Raw genomic sequence first — 17,136 nt, forward strand, 5'->3', positions numbered from 1 at the left:
TTTATACAAATCCAAAATAACCAACTCATCAATTTATTTTCTTAAGATATAATTAGTAGTTGAGGGATTTACTATGCAATGTTAGGTACATAGAATACTCCAATGAGTTAATCTAATTGGTACAAAGATGGAGTAATGTCATATTTGAGACATAAGTGTTTAACTTAAAATCCTACTTTTAACAACTCTTTTTAAAAATATCATTTAGTTAGACATATTATTATATTATCATGAGCCAATATTAATACTTATGAATGTTTTTCTTATTTCAAACTATTTTGCTTCATACTCTACTTTGCTCACCAGACTGAAATTTCTTTTATAGTAGTGTTCATGTGGTTGAGAGCATGGACTTTAAAGCAAAACTATCTGGGTTCAAATCCCAACTCCACTTGAGAAAATTTACTTCATTTTTCTTTTGTAATAATAATAATAACAACAATAATAATAATAATATGTAACCCATGAGTACATATTAAATGAGTAAATACATATAAACAGAGAAGACTGGCCTTAAGCATGTACTGTATAACAATTGATTGCTTATTATTATTAAAATATCATTGTTTTATATCACAGAATAATTCTTAAAGTACCTGTGCCTGTACATAGTAGATGATAAATGTTTCTTTTAATTAGCAAACTTAAATTCTACTTTCTATGTTTTTAAGTTGCTTTTCAAGAAATTAGTAATATTTTGAAAGGTCGTAGCAAATAAGGCTCAGTCATGCCATGTTCCTGACCATGTTTCTCTTCTGGACTCTAGCATTTGAGTGAGTGAAAGAGAAAGTAAAAGCTTGTTAATCACTCCTACTAACTGCACATCAATTGAGGGTTTCAACAGAAGATTTGATAGGTGATGAGAAAGCAGTTTATAAGGGTTGAGTGATTTATATTTTTTCTGGTATGATGTGTTAAATGTGGAGCAAGCACCTAAAAGACCCACTCATTTTCCTTCCCATATATATTTTTTAATTTTTATTTTTTAATTAGAATTGCTATTCAATATTATTTTATATTAGCTCTATGTATACAGCATAATGTTAGGACAATTATATAGTTTACAAAGTTATTCTCATTAGTCTCATACCCCACTGGTATTATACATAATTATTACAATATTACTGACTATATTCCCTATGCTATACTTCACTTTCCCTTGACTATTTTGTAATAACCAATTTGTACTTCTTAATCCCTTCACCTTCTTCACCCAACCTTCCAAACCTCCTCCCATCTGGCAATCACCAATGTTCTCTGTATCTATGAATCTGTTTCCATTTTATTTGTTTATTTTGTTCCTTAGATTCCACATATAAATGAAATCATATGGTATTCCCTGTCCGACTTCTTTCACTTAGCATAATATCTTCTAGGTTCATCCATGTCATTGCAAATGGTAAGATTTTATTTTTTATGGCCAAGTGATATTCCTTTGTTTATATGTATGGCATCTTTTCTATCCAATCATCTGTTGATGAACACTTAGATTGCTTCCATTCATTGTGGTGTTTGATTAAGAAAAAAAACTATGTCATATTTTTGAACTTCGAGTATTCATCAATTTTTATAGACCAATGAATGTACCTCAATTCCAGAAGCTTCCAGGTAGGGGTGTGTGTGTGTGTGTGTGTGTGTGTGTGTGTGTGTGTGTGTGTGTCTTGTATGTGTCTCTGTGTGTGTTTGGACAGATGTGAGACTGTAGCTTCCCGTCTGGAGAAAATTCATCATGCAAGACAAGAGCCTCAGTCAATGCTTGTTGATGTTGTCATGCATCTGTGTTTGTGGTTGTGATCATCTGTAGCCTATGACCAAGATTTGCTCTTGAGACTTCTTAGACTAAAGTTATCAATATATTTGGGCCCTTAAATGTAATGTTAACTCTAGGTTCCCTATGGCTCATGAGAGTCACTTTAGGGTACTCTGGATTGCAACATACTGTCTTAGTTCTTCTCTGGTCCCAATGATTAGGCCATAAATTTAGCAGTTCTGGTGTCATCTTGGAGAAGACATTTTTAATCAGTGTTAGACCATGAATCACTTTGAGAATTAGATTAAATTATGAACTTCGTCCCCAGTTAAACTTCTGTACTCAAACTCACACTAAATTTGCCTAGGACTTTCAAGTTTCGAAGATCCTTGAGGCTTATACACAGACTCCGCTCAAATTAAGAGATCCTGTTGCATTCAGTTGGCTTTATTATGCAAGAACCAAAAAATTAAATGTGGCATAAAAGTAAAATAAAAGGGGAGAAGAGAAATGAGCTGAATTTTCTTTTGACCGAAGGCAGAGAAGCAGCCAAAGGAGAGTTTGAAGTCATCATTTGGTTTCAGCAAGACCTATAAAAAAATGATAACATTTTTGGAATTTAGTTATTAATGTATTAATAGCTATCATGATGTATAGATTTTATTTAGCTTCCATGATTTGTCTCTTTCTATCTAAGGAGTTAGTATACAAGGCGTTTATTAAATTAAATATTTTTAAATATTTAACCTTGGCACATAGTGAACTGTAAATAATTGATTTCACCTAATATTTATAGATAGATGCTGTCCTTTACATGCTTGTTTATAAATGACATACAATGGGTTAACTTAGAAATTTAGATTTGTGAATTTTGAACAAATATAAAGATTGAAATTATGATCAGTCTATGAAAAACACAATCATGTAATAATATATTTGGATCAATAATAAACTCACTTTCTAAATAATAAACTTGCATACTAAATAACTTGATTTCATGTTGTCTCCATTAATTTTTTTATTTTGTTTTCTAAATTTTAATAAGTCAAATTTTATACAGCTTATTATCTTTTTCTTATGAGATGGCCTATTAAGTGTCAATTAAATAATACAATATACACATATGCTGACCTAAAGAAACCATAGTATGTTTTGTTTATTTCTGCAAATTAGACAACCATATGAAAATAGATGGCATAATAATTATGCCTCATTATCTGAAATCAAACAGATTTGGTTTGGTTCTCAGTTTAAAATTTTCTAGTCGTGGCAACTTACTTAACATCTATAGGCCCTTTTTTATTTCTTTGTGAATTCAGGATAATGGTAAAATCTGTTCCATAGAAATAAACTGAGATAATTATGTAAAACTTTTATCATTTAATCGAGACTTGACATATTGACTGTAAGTAAATTTTAATATTTACTAATGCATTACGTTTTACAGATATATCAGCTTTTGTAATTTTTTCACGATGTGTAGTCTCACTTGAATCTCATAACAACCAAATTATGAGAAAATGAAAGTTCAGAGAAAATAATGACTTGCCTAAGGTCACACAGGTGGAAGAAGTAGCTTTCTCTGCTATAATGCCGTTACATTTTAGATCATAAGACATGTAGACAGATTGAAGCACTGAAAATATTTGTTGTATTCTCAAAGTTTGGTAACTCCCAAAATTATTTTATACTCTTTGGTAATTTCCTATTTTATTAATCTTTCTCTTTATTTAACTTATTCCCATAAGTTTCAAATTAATTTAGACTGCCATTATCTATTTATCCAAATAACAAATATAAACATTTGGCATTCCATTTAATATTATGAAAGTATCCTTTTAATATGTAAATGCTTTTGAAGTTAAGAATTAGAATTCTTCCGTGAGTTTATTATAGAATAGGAGAAATTTGGGGTGCCTAACTTTATTGATCCTTTCAGAAATGATATCTGAAATAAAACAATGCATGGAAAACATTTCCTTTCAGTTTATTCATAAAAAATTAGAGCATAAAAACTCTGTTAAATAACTAAAATGTATTTAAATTCATATTCAGTATAAATTGTTCTAAGAATTTATTTTTGAAATGAGAAAAATCATGTTTAACAAAGTATTTTACTTTATTGTCTTTGCGTGTGGTTAGGAATGAAATAAAATAGTTCTTAGGAGTGTTCCAGTTGATGAAAAACAATTTAATGATAAAGTCTCCAAGTTTTTCTTTAATTTGTAAAATAACACTATTTTTCATTGCTTGTTGGAACAGAATTGAGTGTATCAATGTTATAGCACAACTAAATTAAAATTATAATCATCCCATTTTGCCTGTCCCCATAACAGACTTAATTTATCCATTTATACTTTTAGATTTTTATGATCGTATTGATAAATCTATGAATCTTATCTTTATTTATGTTTTTCCTTTGCTCATTTACCTGTGTTTTCTTCTTCGATGCTTCCATAGAGTTTTTACACTGTGGATGAAGTAATTGTGACTGTAGTAGTCTCAGGTGTGCTTATGACAAATTCTGAGGAAACTGCTGGAATAACTACAGTGCTCACTGTTGGTTCAGGGGTAGGAATAAATGTAGGCTTAGCAGTGGCAATGGTATTGGTGCTAGGGATGACTGTTTTATCCTGAATTTTCTTTGCGGGAATGGCAATAAATGACGGATTTAGGTTTTGGTGACGTGCCACAATGGATGGGTAGATATTTGGTAAGACTTGCCACTGAGAAATTTGGGCATGTGGCCTAACTGCAACTGATTTTGCATAATATGGGTAAGACATATAATGGTTATTAATTAGTGAAGCTAGTCTATACTGGTAGTAATTGGGTTCAGAATAAAGATAGTTTTTCAGTGCATAATGAATTGGAATAGATCTGACTGCGTTTTGATTGAACGATCTTTCGTTATTCTCACAGCCCTGCAAAGAGAATAAATTTATGAAATCTGGTATTATTGTAGAGTAGAATGTAGAGATATCTCAAATCAGAATTTTTTGAAATTATATCTTATAGTATTTGTGGTTGAGTGAGTACAATATTGAAAGTAGTGAACCCAGCAACCATATAATTTCATAAGATATGATTTATGTATTTTTCATCCATTTTTGATTTTTAATAAATATATTCTTTTAAATATTAGTTTCAAACAAATTACATGAGATAATCCATAATGTAAAACCACCACATTGCCTAGAACTTGGCATAAATAAAAAGTACTCAGTAAATGTTAGGCCTTATAATAAGCTTTCATAGAAAGCTTTGACATACTATACATAAACATACTACACACAGAGAAAAGTATATATTCATATATATGTGTATATGTATATGTGTATTGCCACTACACATTTGTTATTGTTCACAAATTTTATTTATTTAGAAGTTAGGCTGACTTTCCACCCCCTAAACCTAAATATAGTAAAATAGTAAAATAATAAAATAATAGTAAAATAAAGTGATGTGTAATAGTAAAATAAAGTGAATTCCTAGACTTATACTTTGGATATTTTTCGGCTTAATTTTATCCCTTAAAAATCAGTTAGGAAATTTTTAATTTTTATGTGCTTCTGTTCTACTGATTATGTAAATTTATCAAATTATATTATTAGATATTTCCACATGAAATAAATCAACAAAATTACGCTGCAAGTAAGAATTTCTTATGAAAGAATACATATTTAAATGTATTTATTCAAACATATTTGGGAAACAAAAGAAGGAAGTAAAGACAAATGTATGAAAAATATTCGAAGGTGGGTCAGAGTGGGGTCGTTCCCAAATTCTTAAAAAGTAGGCAAGAGAGATATTAAACTTTATTTTTGTTTTTATTTTTTTCTCAATATTAAATTCTGAGAATGTTTTCTCATGTTGTTAACAATACAAGAAAACTAAAAACACATGACTTGAGCTATAAAATTAAACCAAGATTTTCATGTGAACCTTGAGGTTAATTCACATGGTTGGTTGCTGAGGTGAAGATAGTTTTATAAAGATTATTAGATTATTTATGGAGTTTAAATATTTAATTAGATATTAGACAGAAAGCATTTTAATATCACTGAAACTTGCAGAAGCAGAAATTCTTGCCTCTACCAGAAGTAATTAAAATACACTTACTGTTGGTTGTTCCTGATTTTGCACCTCTGCACCCTGGTTAGTTTCAGAGCCATAATAAAAAATAAGTTAAAAAGAAGCAAGACAGAGTATAGAATTTTTTTGTGGTTTCAAAAATAACTTTAGTATTAAAGACAGAACTTGTTTTCTTTGTTTTTATTATGTTATTGTAAAATATTGTAAAGCCTTTTCCATGATTATTTAAGGTCTATAAAGTCTGCAAATCACCTTAAAAGTGACAGCAATATGTTAATTAAAATAGTAATAATAAACTTCATGATTAAATTGTCTTTAAAAATCACCAACTAGGGTGAAAAATTCAAGGTTGAAAATAATGTGATTGTCTTACTATTGTGTCAGATATTTGCTTAAATAAAAAATATAAATACGCTTTTGTTTGTATCGAATGTACATTGTTAATAATAAGAGGAGCGTTGAGCTTATTTTTAATTGCTCCTAACATAACGTCGACATATACATGTATAAATAATAGTGTCATTGTTAAATCAATTTTAATTTATTTTATAGTACTTTTCTTAATCTGGATTGCCACATGCCTAGGTAATTAGAATAAGGAAATAATTTTCACAGACGTGTGTATAAAACTTTAAATACAAAGGTTTTATAAACTTTTAAGATGAGGTCATAATGTTAAGTGTTTTTTAAATTACAATTCTAGTTCAGGACTTTTCACATTTACTCCTTGGATAAAAAAAAATAAAGACTCTAGTAACCTTTGAAAGTTATAGGTACAGAAAATTAGAAATTTTATGTAAATAAAATTTGGATGTGTTGCAACAGAGACTTGTTTTGCTCTAAATGTATTGAATTACTAATACTAATACATAGTTTAAAGGTTAAAAAGTGACATGAATATTATAGAATTCAATAATTTGGATGATTTAGACATGTTAATATAATATCAATCTATGTTATGTATTCCTGGTATATGATTGTTTTAGTATCTTGTATCTTGCTTTTTCTAGAAGTATAATCTCATAATATTTTTCCTTTCATCTCATAATTTTTATAGTTGAAAAGTAGATGATCAATGATTATGCCATAAGATTTTAATTTTTACTCTGCAGTTAACCATTAAGTCTTCTTTCAAAAATTGCTTTATTATAAGTAGAAAGATAAATAACATTCGAATATCAGTAGTCTTTTTAATACTTTTTATTAATTCCTTAAGAATCAACAGCATTTCAAAAATGTGATTTTTGGAGGGGACAAAATTTCTTTGATAGGAATTATCAAATTATTGTACAGAAAAGTTGTGCCAACTTATAATGCCACCAATATGTTATAACACTGTGCAGTTCATTTCATAATTGTTAATAGTAATAATATCTTAACTGTTTTTATTTTGGAGAGAAGGGATAAATTAGCACTTAAAAATGCTATCACTTTTTTCATTTGCATAATTTTGATTACTTATAAGATTGAAAGATAAAATCTACAACTTAAAAAAAATATTTGTTCAAGTCCATGAGGCTTGAAGCTTTTGTGAAAATGGGAAGGAATGTTTTAGGGCTAGAGCAGGCTCAAGTAGTTCAAGAAGAGGTTGTTATCGGGCAGGCAGTTATGAATTATTTTCTGATTTAAATTTTAATCCCTATCAGTTAAAGAGAAAACCAAAGTTCTAAATGTGCAGATGGCCAAAATAAAATGGAATTTCAAAGAATAAATGAAATAAAATAAATGTGAAAGTCATACTAATTCAAATTTTTGAAAGTTTGACTCCAAGAATTAACCTAATAGAATTATTTAATAGATAGTAACTTAAAAACAAGTCTAAATTTAATAATAAATAAATTATGAAACAGGGACTAGTTTCCTCTCAAATTTTATAATCTAAGAAGAGGTCATATAACAAAGATTGTTTTACATTTGCCTTCCTATTTTTGCTGAACATGAATATAAAACAGCGCGATAGCCAAAACAACAATGAAAACAGGTAAAAAAAAATTAACAACAACAACAACAAATCTTTCTCTTGATCCAATAGCCTTAATACATAGCATGTAATTCAAAGAAATGCCTGAAAACCGTAGAGTTGTTTATATACATATGATTCCTGGGAAGGAGTTAGTTGATATAGTGGGAAGAGTGTAAGAAAGATCTGATAACATTTAAAGTTAAAAGTATATCTGTCAAGGTCTTTGAAACTTATAAACGAACTTAAACAAGCTCCTCCTAATCTTTTAAGGATTTAGTCCTTAAAGAGATTGGAGTATGTGTGAGATAGGAATTTAATTTTTAAAAGTTCTGATCCAGGACTGTGATTTCTGTATTATCCTCAATAAATTAGTTTTAGAACATTGTGTAATTTAAAAATATTTTTAGAATTTTTTTTCTCAGAATGTATTTTCTTCTATAGTATGAGAATTTTAAATGCTTTTTATATATGATAAAGTGTCATTTCCTAAATCCTAGGAACTAGCAGGATATTCAGAAAAACAAGTTTTCATTTATAATAAAAATACATATAAAAATAGGTTACTTTTAAGAAAATATAGCTAGTATGCAATTATTTTGTTCTCTAAACTGTATTTAGAAATTTTCATAATTAGGGTCCTTAAATTAAATTTCTTTAAGTATTTACAAATTGATCAGATGAAATTAACTCACCAAAAAAGGCAGGGTTAATGCCAAGACATTCACAACTAGGAAAAATCTCATCATTGTACCTAAAAACAGAAATTAAAAATGTTCAATTAAAAGGACCTATTACTAATGATTTAAGAGTGATTTGGAACAATGTTTACTTTGCTTTAAGAAAAAAAAATCCAGATTTATGGGTAAATTTAGCCAATGTAGAAAACTATTTTATCAAAAGCTTTTTAAAAAAACAAACATGGAGTATAAAATTTATGAACTTTAGTTTTGGCTACATTACTGAAAGTATCATTATAAGATTAATCATTTATTTATTTACTATATACCATGTATCAACTAAGAACAAGTTTCTAAGTCATGTGTTGAGATTATCAGAGTGAATTGCTTTTGCCAACAAGTAGCATCAATTTTAGGAAGACATAATATACACAAATCAATGTAAGTGAAAAGAAAGTGGAAATGCCATAAAAGTAGTTTTCTATAGATAAAAGATTTGTTAGAAAAAAAATCAACAAATTCTTTGTGTAGGAGACAGCATGTAGGTGGGACTTGTCTCTGCAGAGATTTATAGAGAAACTTTTCACGTACAGGAGAAGTCTTGGGACTATCCATAGATGAACATTTTGAAGGGAGTGTTTTATGGGATAGGGAAGATAAAGTTGAAAAGAAAGTTTAGGGCAGAGAGAAGCTTTAAATGCCAGGTTAGAGTTAGTTAGACATGGCTTTCTAAAGAATCAAAACAAGTCGAATGATTTTAAATTAAAGGCTGATGTGACTACACATTCCTTTGGAGGACGGAGCCCTATCTAAAGCCATATACTCGAATAACTTTGGTCAAGTAATTTCTCTTACCTGGGCGTTACCTTTCTTACTTATAAAATGGAGGTTTGAACTAAGTGTTTTCTCAAATTCTGTAATTCTATGATTGATCTAACAGAAATATGTAAGATGGAAGGGATGGGAATATTCCCAAACTGTTGTTTTCATAATCTCCTTTTTCAATAATCATAAAAAATATGATTAATATGATTGTTTTAATAAGAAATATAGATATGATAACTATAGTGGCTTTATCTGAAGAATTTAAAGAAATAAATTTGCTTTATATTTCTAAAGGAGTATGAGATTGTCACAACCACTTATTTGATTCTTTTTAAATGAATTATCTTTTCAGAAAGATACAATGTTCAAACTTTTAATATTTAAGTACATAATATACCTGTAAAGTAAGTACTAACTATATATTTTTTTGCAGCTATTGATATCACCATACTTGTACAGACTCAAATACTATGAACTGAGTTTTACAGAGAAAGGTCACAGAGTTAAAGTCCAAGTCAGGTGGAAGGGAGCATACCAGGCTCCATTTGCCTCTGATTCTCAGGTAATAATGATTAGAAAGGCTGTCTACTAAGTTGACCTTGGAACCACTGATAAGATATCATTGGATAGAAAGGAACTCATGTGGAATAGATATGAACGACCCATACCAAACTCAAGTTTTATTGAGAGAGATGAAGTTCTTTATTAATTCTTCATTTGCCAGTTAACTTTTTTTTTCAATTAAAATATATTTGACATATAACATTGTGTAAATTTATGTGTATGGCTTGTTGTTTGATACATTTATATATGGTAATATGACTGACATTGTATTGGTAATTAGCACCTCTATCACATCACATAATTATCATTTCTTTTTTTTGTGATTGGAATAATTAAGATCTAATCTTCTAACAAATTTAAAGATTAAAATATAGTATGGTAAATATAGACAATCACCAGTTAACTTTTAAGATTATAGATAGGACAATAATATTTCCATGATGAATCACACAAAATTTTAATTTACACAAAATTATATAACACGCATGAACATTCGGTAAAATGATAGTCATTACACTCTTTTCAGCATAAACAGAAAGAGAGATAAAACCATACTTAAATTATCAACTACTTAAACCAATGAGAACTTAAATTTGCCTTCATCATTTGGTAAACTTGTGAAACAGTAGAACTAGTCAGCTTTTATGAGGCTACGAAAGGCATGTCTTATAGCTATACTATAGCAAATAAAATTATAACATTTAGATAGAAATAAAATTTGAAATGAATTAAGGAATTCATCTGGATTATTATTACATGCCCATCTTCTTGAGAAGTTAGCCCTTTCCATTTGTCTGTAGGAATAGCTTCATTGTCTTGAACACCTTCTTTAGAATTTATGTTGTCTTCAGTAGTTTAGTCTATATCAAACCTTGACTTTAATCCAAAATAAAGTTAAAAATAAATTTGATCATGGCACCATACAAAACCTAAGATTTAAATTAGAAACTCATCTCAAAATGATATCAAGACATAGTCAAGCTTAACAATAAATGCTGAAATGAAAAATAAAACTTTTAGAATAACTTTGGTGGTGTTATTAATAACTAGTGTGAGAAAGAATCATTCTCTCTGGATATTTCAATATTTTTACCTTTCCTTGTGCCTGTTGGGTCGTGCTTGGCAGTAGGTTGAGCTGGTCTCTCAACTGTAGAGAACACCCAAAGTAAATGCCTGAAGACTAATTAAAATGTATCAGTGCCTTGCATCACATGATTTATTTTCCTCCTATGTTTTACCCAACAGGAAGATGACAAAAAAAGAAAGATCTTATGACAGCAGAGTTATCTTTGGGTTGATCTTAGTTAATGAAATGTAGAGGAGGAAGTAAAGTTGTTCATAAAACTTAAAAAGACACTATTCATACTTTTTAAAGAATTTTTATGTTTTATAAAGAGATATAGAAAAGTTTTAAAAATATTATTTGCATTCTTAATCAACTAATTCCACCCATTTAAATTTAAAGCTATTTATATTTTAAGTGTTTCTTTTTAGTTTAAGCACCTAGATATCAAGCAACCCTACATATATTATGTGCTGTGGTTGGTCTTTTTCTTTCTGGAAATATAACAACTGATTTTTAAAAATTAGAAGACTTAACATCTCTTACATACCCAAGAATAATTTCTTACAAATTAAATCCAAATATAAACTATTTTAAGTAATATTAAATAGGAAGCCATTTGCATTTGATCTGCAACATATAGTCTTCAGTAAGCTCACAGTATACACATTTAATATATAAACAGTCAACTTGCTGATTGGTTAACCTCTTATGAATCAAAGTTGTTTTCATATTTTTAAAATTTAATACAAAAGTGAATTATTCTGTGTGCACAAAATTAAATTATCAAATTGAAGATAATTGTTCTGTTTCAAGGACAGCTCATTCTGATTTATCATAAAACCAACAATATGGGGGATGTTTTGGTAAAATACTACCACCCAAATAATTTGCTTAAATAATTCAGGAGAGAATATTTTTAATTTGCTTGCATTTCCCTTGGGGAAAATGTTAATTGTGACTTCACTTTAACAGTGAAGTTCTGGCCAGATTAAGGTATTTACAAGAATCAATAAAGAACTACCAGAATAGAAATAAGAATATCAACATTGTATTCTTGTCTTTTTCTTAGAATTATTTCATGTTTTAGAAAGTTAGGAATAAATAATGTTCAGAACTCTAGAAAGCTTATTCAATTTGTACAGAGTAAGTTAATATTTTCTATTTCTTAGAATAGTTGGCTTCTGCTGTTCAGTGGAAGATGGCAGAGTTTCAAAACTTCTAAAACAAGCTGCTAAAGTAATAGGACCAGCCATTCTATTTGGACTGTTTAGTCACACCATTATCCTTTTGTTGTCAGGGTCACGTGATAGTTGTAAAATTATGATATGGTCAATTGTCAAATTATGAAGGTGTTCTATTCTACATAATAATTTCTCAGTCATTATTATAGAATCATAGAATGATAGGGATTTTCGGTTGGGTCTTTGTTTAATTCGCAAGTAACAGAGACTCCTCTAATAACATTATTTTAGCAAAAAAATATATTTCACCTGGAAATGATAGGAATCCTTCTTCCCTACTGAGAGTAAAATTTTTCTACAGTGGCATCACTCATCTGCTTCAAACATGTTTTGTAAGACTGAATATTATTCTTTGAACACTTAAATTATTTCGGATGCTGTTCCAGGCATTAGAGATAAATTAGTATCCAAAGCAGGTAAAGATCCTTGCCCTTGTGAAACTTATAGTCTAACATTTATTTGAATAATAGTAACACTGAACATTCTCCATATACATTGACCTAAGGCAACCTAAGGGAGCTAAAGAGTTTTGAATGACTATTGTAGATGAACTAGGTGAACTCTATATTGGAACTATTCTGTTGTTTTTCAAAGAAAAAGGGAAATCAGAACTCACATGATATGAAATCCCCGGATGTTAAGATGCTGCTGAACAATGTCTCAGAACTTGAGTGTAATCTGGAACTGATTCACCAGCCTTGATCTAGTCACATATTCATCTTAAATGTTGTGGCCTACTCCTGAAACATTTCTGGAGTCTGAGAAGAGGACCAGTAGGGTTTCTCTATCAAGCTACAACTTCTTTTTAGTTAGGTCCTGATAATCAGTGTCTATTTATATAACTACTCACGCAGTAAAGCTGGGGAAGAGGCTATTGTGGGTTCATAAGTTCACATTTCAAGCACTATGAAGTAAACATTTGTAATTAAGCGAAGCGATGATTACTGACTCAATATACATTCTTTTACTTGTAACCATTTTGTATTTTCCTGTTAGCATTTCTTACATCTGTTATGTACTTTATTTTCTATTCTTTTGGTAGTATTCACATACATGTGGTTTTATTTTTTTCTATCTCACTTTATTTCTCAACTACTTCATTAGTACTAGCTGATCTCAATACTCTTATTGTGTGTTTGGAGTACAACAATGTTTGTGAAAATAGTTGCAATGTAAGTGACTAACATAATTTTCTATATAATTAGTTCTTAAGGTTTGTGTGATTTGGAAACCATTGCTATAATATGAAAATCATGGGAAAATTGCATGAATGACTCTTACATTTTTTTTCCACATTGGAAAATGGAATGTTACATTTTACTCTCCTATAAACAATTAAGTTAAATGAACAATGTATACATATATAATTTTTATTAAAAACATGGCACTTTGAAGCATATAGTAGACAATCATATCTGCTTGCAGAAAACATGTAAAAAGATAATGCTTTCTGTTGGACATTGATAGGGAGACTCTTTTGAGGTTGTGAGAAGACATTTTATGTCATCTAGAGCCCGGAATTAGTGTCATTGTAAATTTAGCATCACCCCACACATAAATTCATGCTTTAGTAACTTTTAGGATCCAAGGGTTTTCAGGTCCATTATAATGACACAGATAAAAAATATAAGAAATCAAGAAAACTTTTGATTTACATAAAGTATTATTTATTCGTTATGAACTCTAGGACCCTCTGTAACTGTTTTATATTTACTCCAATAGGTCTTTTATTCCTCTCATATCATTCAAAATAGGTAGCCAGGTCAACAATGACCTTCATGTGCCAACTCCAATGCTGCCCTTTAGATCTTGATCTCAGCAGCCTTTGACATGGTGATTAGTCTTCCTCACTTGTAGTGATTTCTTCTTTTGGTTTTTCATCTCAAATAATTGGCTACTCTTAATTTCTGGTTTGATTCCTTTTATTTTTCTCAAATTCTCAAATTATTTTTTAACATACCACCATGACATTATTTTCCTATTCTGAGTATTATTATAGTTGACCTAAGGAGAATAATCGCATCAGACATGTGTCCATGATACTCCTAGTGGCTCAAGAGAAAATACTGTGGATCATCCTTTGTCCCCTTCTTTCCAACAATCCATTAGAAGAATTCTAAGCCCTAAGTTAACAATATACTCTGAGTCTACCACTTCTTTCTACTCCTACCTTTATTGCTCTCGTCTGTCCCATCTACTGACATCTCCCACCTGACTATTCTAATAGTTTCCTTTCTGGTATCACTAATTTCACTCTTGTCACTTCACCATCATTCTTCATCTAGTTGTAAAATGTTATTTTTTGGACATATGTCTGATGCGATTATTCTCCTTAAAAATCTTTCAAAAGCACTTAGAATAAATTCCAAATGTTTTGTTGGGGCCTATTACTTTCTATGTAATTCAGTCTCTCTCCATCCCTTTTACTTATCTTCTACCATTTTTTCACTCACTACTTGCAACGTTCGATGAACTTTTTGTTTGTAGAAGATGCCAAACTCTTTCCGAATCAGGAACTTTTCACTTGTGTTCATATTCTCTGAAATGTTCTTACCCCAACTTTTCTTAGTAATGTCTCTTTTATATTATTCAGGTTTCTGCTTGAATGTTTTCCTCTTAGAGACACTTTCCTTGACATCTTTGCTAAATAGTCATTTCTTTCATTGCTTTTTAGTTTTTTCGTACACATCACAACATGAAAAGATTTAAAATTTTTTAATATGTTCATTTACTATCCTTTTTTTTCTTCCATTAGAGGATAATTTCCGCAGTGCATAGACCTAAATTTGCACATATTAGAAAGAAATGTTTTATTACACAAATTGTTAATTATCTAGACTTTTTGTTTCAGTTTCAAATGCTTGCCTCACCTCACACTACTAAGCTAGGGAAAAAGTGTTCCTGGAAATCTGTATAGTTAATAAACGCCTAAATGATTTTTTATACAGATAAAAGTTTGGAAATCACTGCTTTCTTCTGGATGAACTCAGAACCTGGTCACAAAGAACTTCTAAAGTGAACAGGCATATTATATGTTTCCTGGAATTCTAATTTATTTCTAGTACATGTAAATAAGAGATGAGCTTTCTGGGATTGATTTTCCTGTGGGGGCATTAGAAACAACTTCCTCCAATTGTTAAGGAAGCTGGACTCTAGCTGAGCTCTCTTTTGGAATGATTGTAGTTAAATGTTAGTGTGACTCTCTGGTTTTATTCTATTCCTCTATTAAAGTTTTATGTAGTTGAGAGAAACTAGGGGCTTTTTCAAGCAGTTGTCAGTCCCTCACTTTTTGCCTTGTTTCGTTGTTAGCTATCTTGGTTTGACCCTACCTTGGCCAGAAGTTTCAACTCCGCCTGGTTATTATTGAATTGATATAGGATTCTGAGAAAATACTCTCTCCTCAATGGAGTTAGCTATTCATATAAGGAAATAGCTGTTCAGATGATATTCTCTACATTTATATGAAATATTAAAAGAAATGTATGTACTAACAAGAATATTACTAAGATATTTGCTACTTTTCCTTTTATTTCTCAGGTCAGATGTTATTCCTGACATATATTCATTAGATATAGGTTCTAAATTATCTTATTTCCATCTTTTGCTCTCTCTTATTTTACCCAATAAAGCAAAATGTCATTAAACATATCAATTTGAGTATAGCATTTATCCATCCACTTATCCATAATCTAATTTAACCATTAAGTTTCAGCCAGTCACCTGTGCAACCTTTCCTGATTTGTGCAGCCAGAGCTAGTTTCCCTTCTGCTTTAAAAACAAACATCTTTGAGTTTTTTATTGGAGCACTTATTAACATTTGTTGAAATTGTATATGTGTTTATCTTTCTTCACTGGACTGTAAGATTTTTAAAGGTGAAAAAAATCCCTTGTCCAAATCGCTGACATATAGCACAATCTGAAAGATATGTGGGGGATTGGTGAGTTCTTTCCCCAAGAAACTAAAAGAATGGAGGAGGTGAATTGAGGTCTGTATTTATACTTCTGTGAAAGCATTTGTCAATAATGAGTGTATAAACATCACGTGATTGTGGCACCTAGTGTCTCCATAGCTGATTACATTTTAAAATAACATAGAGTGTTCAAGGACACAGTAATTTTATCACCTGTTTTAGATGAGCTGTGTGTGGATCGTTCTATGATTAATTTAGCTTGGGAAACATAGTTAAGAAAAATAATTTTTTTTTAACTGGCGTTTTTAAGAATGTTATCATATGTGTATATACACTATAAGTTTCCAAGGAATATTTTGAGGATGAATATTTATTTTGGGGGGCATTTGGTGAGGTTAATGCTTCAAGAAACACACTTTGGGAGAGTGTTTTTGTGGATCCTATCTCATAAGCCAACATTAGATTACAAAAGATAATAGAGGTTTGATGACTGGCTTATTGGAAAACTACCCCACCAGTTACAAGAACCAAAGGTGTCAGGATCAATAATGATGTTGCTCAGATACACTGGGGGAATAACTGATTAATTTTACCATAGCAGCCATATTGCTTTATTGTAGGAAAAATGCTGAGTCCTCGTAAGGATACCTCTTCAATGCAAAGAGAACGGCTGCTTAAGAATCTATTTGCTTCACAAGTCTAGCAGTTAAAGGTAAATTATAGTGTCTTTTTTTTCCCCCTAGGAAATTATAATGACATAATTTGAAGTGAATAAAATAAAAGTTCTAATCTGAGAGTTAAGGACATATATTAGAGACTTAAAAAAAAAATACATAGCAGAGGAAAGACAGTATATTACATAGCTGGGACTCCTAAGCTTCAGAGCCCCCAATGTTTGCCTTTGGTCTTTCTTTGGACTCTGACTTCGTACCTTCTTTATGCCCCACCACCTTGGTTCCCCATTATTGCCTTTCCTCAGTCATGATCTTCAATTGTCAGCTATAAGAATGGAAAACATTTCCTGTAAAATTAATTTACCGAAGT

The 17,136-nt window shown here is 30.2% G+C and overlaps 1 protein-coding gene across 1 annotated transcript; it reads right to left on the reverse strand.

The window, feature by feature from the left end:
• Positions 1 to 4,215: 4,215 nt before the first annotated feature.
• Positions 4,216 to 8,554, reverse strand: CSN3 (casein kappa). The gene is made up of 3 exons (XM_016123358.1): positions 8,501 to 8,554; positions 5,873 to 5,905; positions 4,216 to 4,674 (listed from the first exon to the last, which is right to left on the reverse strand). Exons 1-3 carry the CDS (start codon positions 8,552 to 8,554, stop codon positions 4,216 to 4,218), a joined length of 546 nt encoding a protein of 181 aa, XP_015978844.1.
• Between the last annotated feature and the right edge of the window lie 8,582 nt (positions 8,555 to 17,136).

Source organism: Rousettus aegyptiacus, unplaced genomic scaffold (genome assembly GCF_014176215.1).
Source record: "Rousettus aegyptiacus isolate mRouAeg1 unplaced genomic scaffold, mRouAeg1.p scaffold_m13_p_10, whole genome shotgun sequence".
NCBI classification, from domain to species: Eukaryota; Metazoa; Chordata; class Mammalia; order Chiroptera; family Pteropodidae; genus Rousettus; species Rousettus aegyptiacus.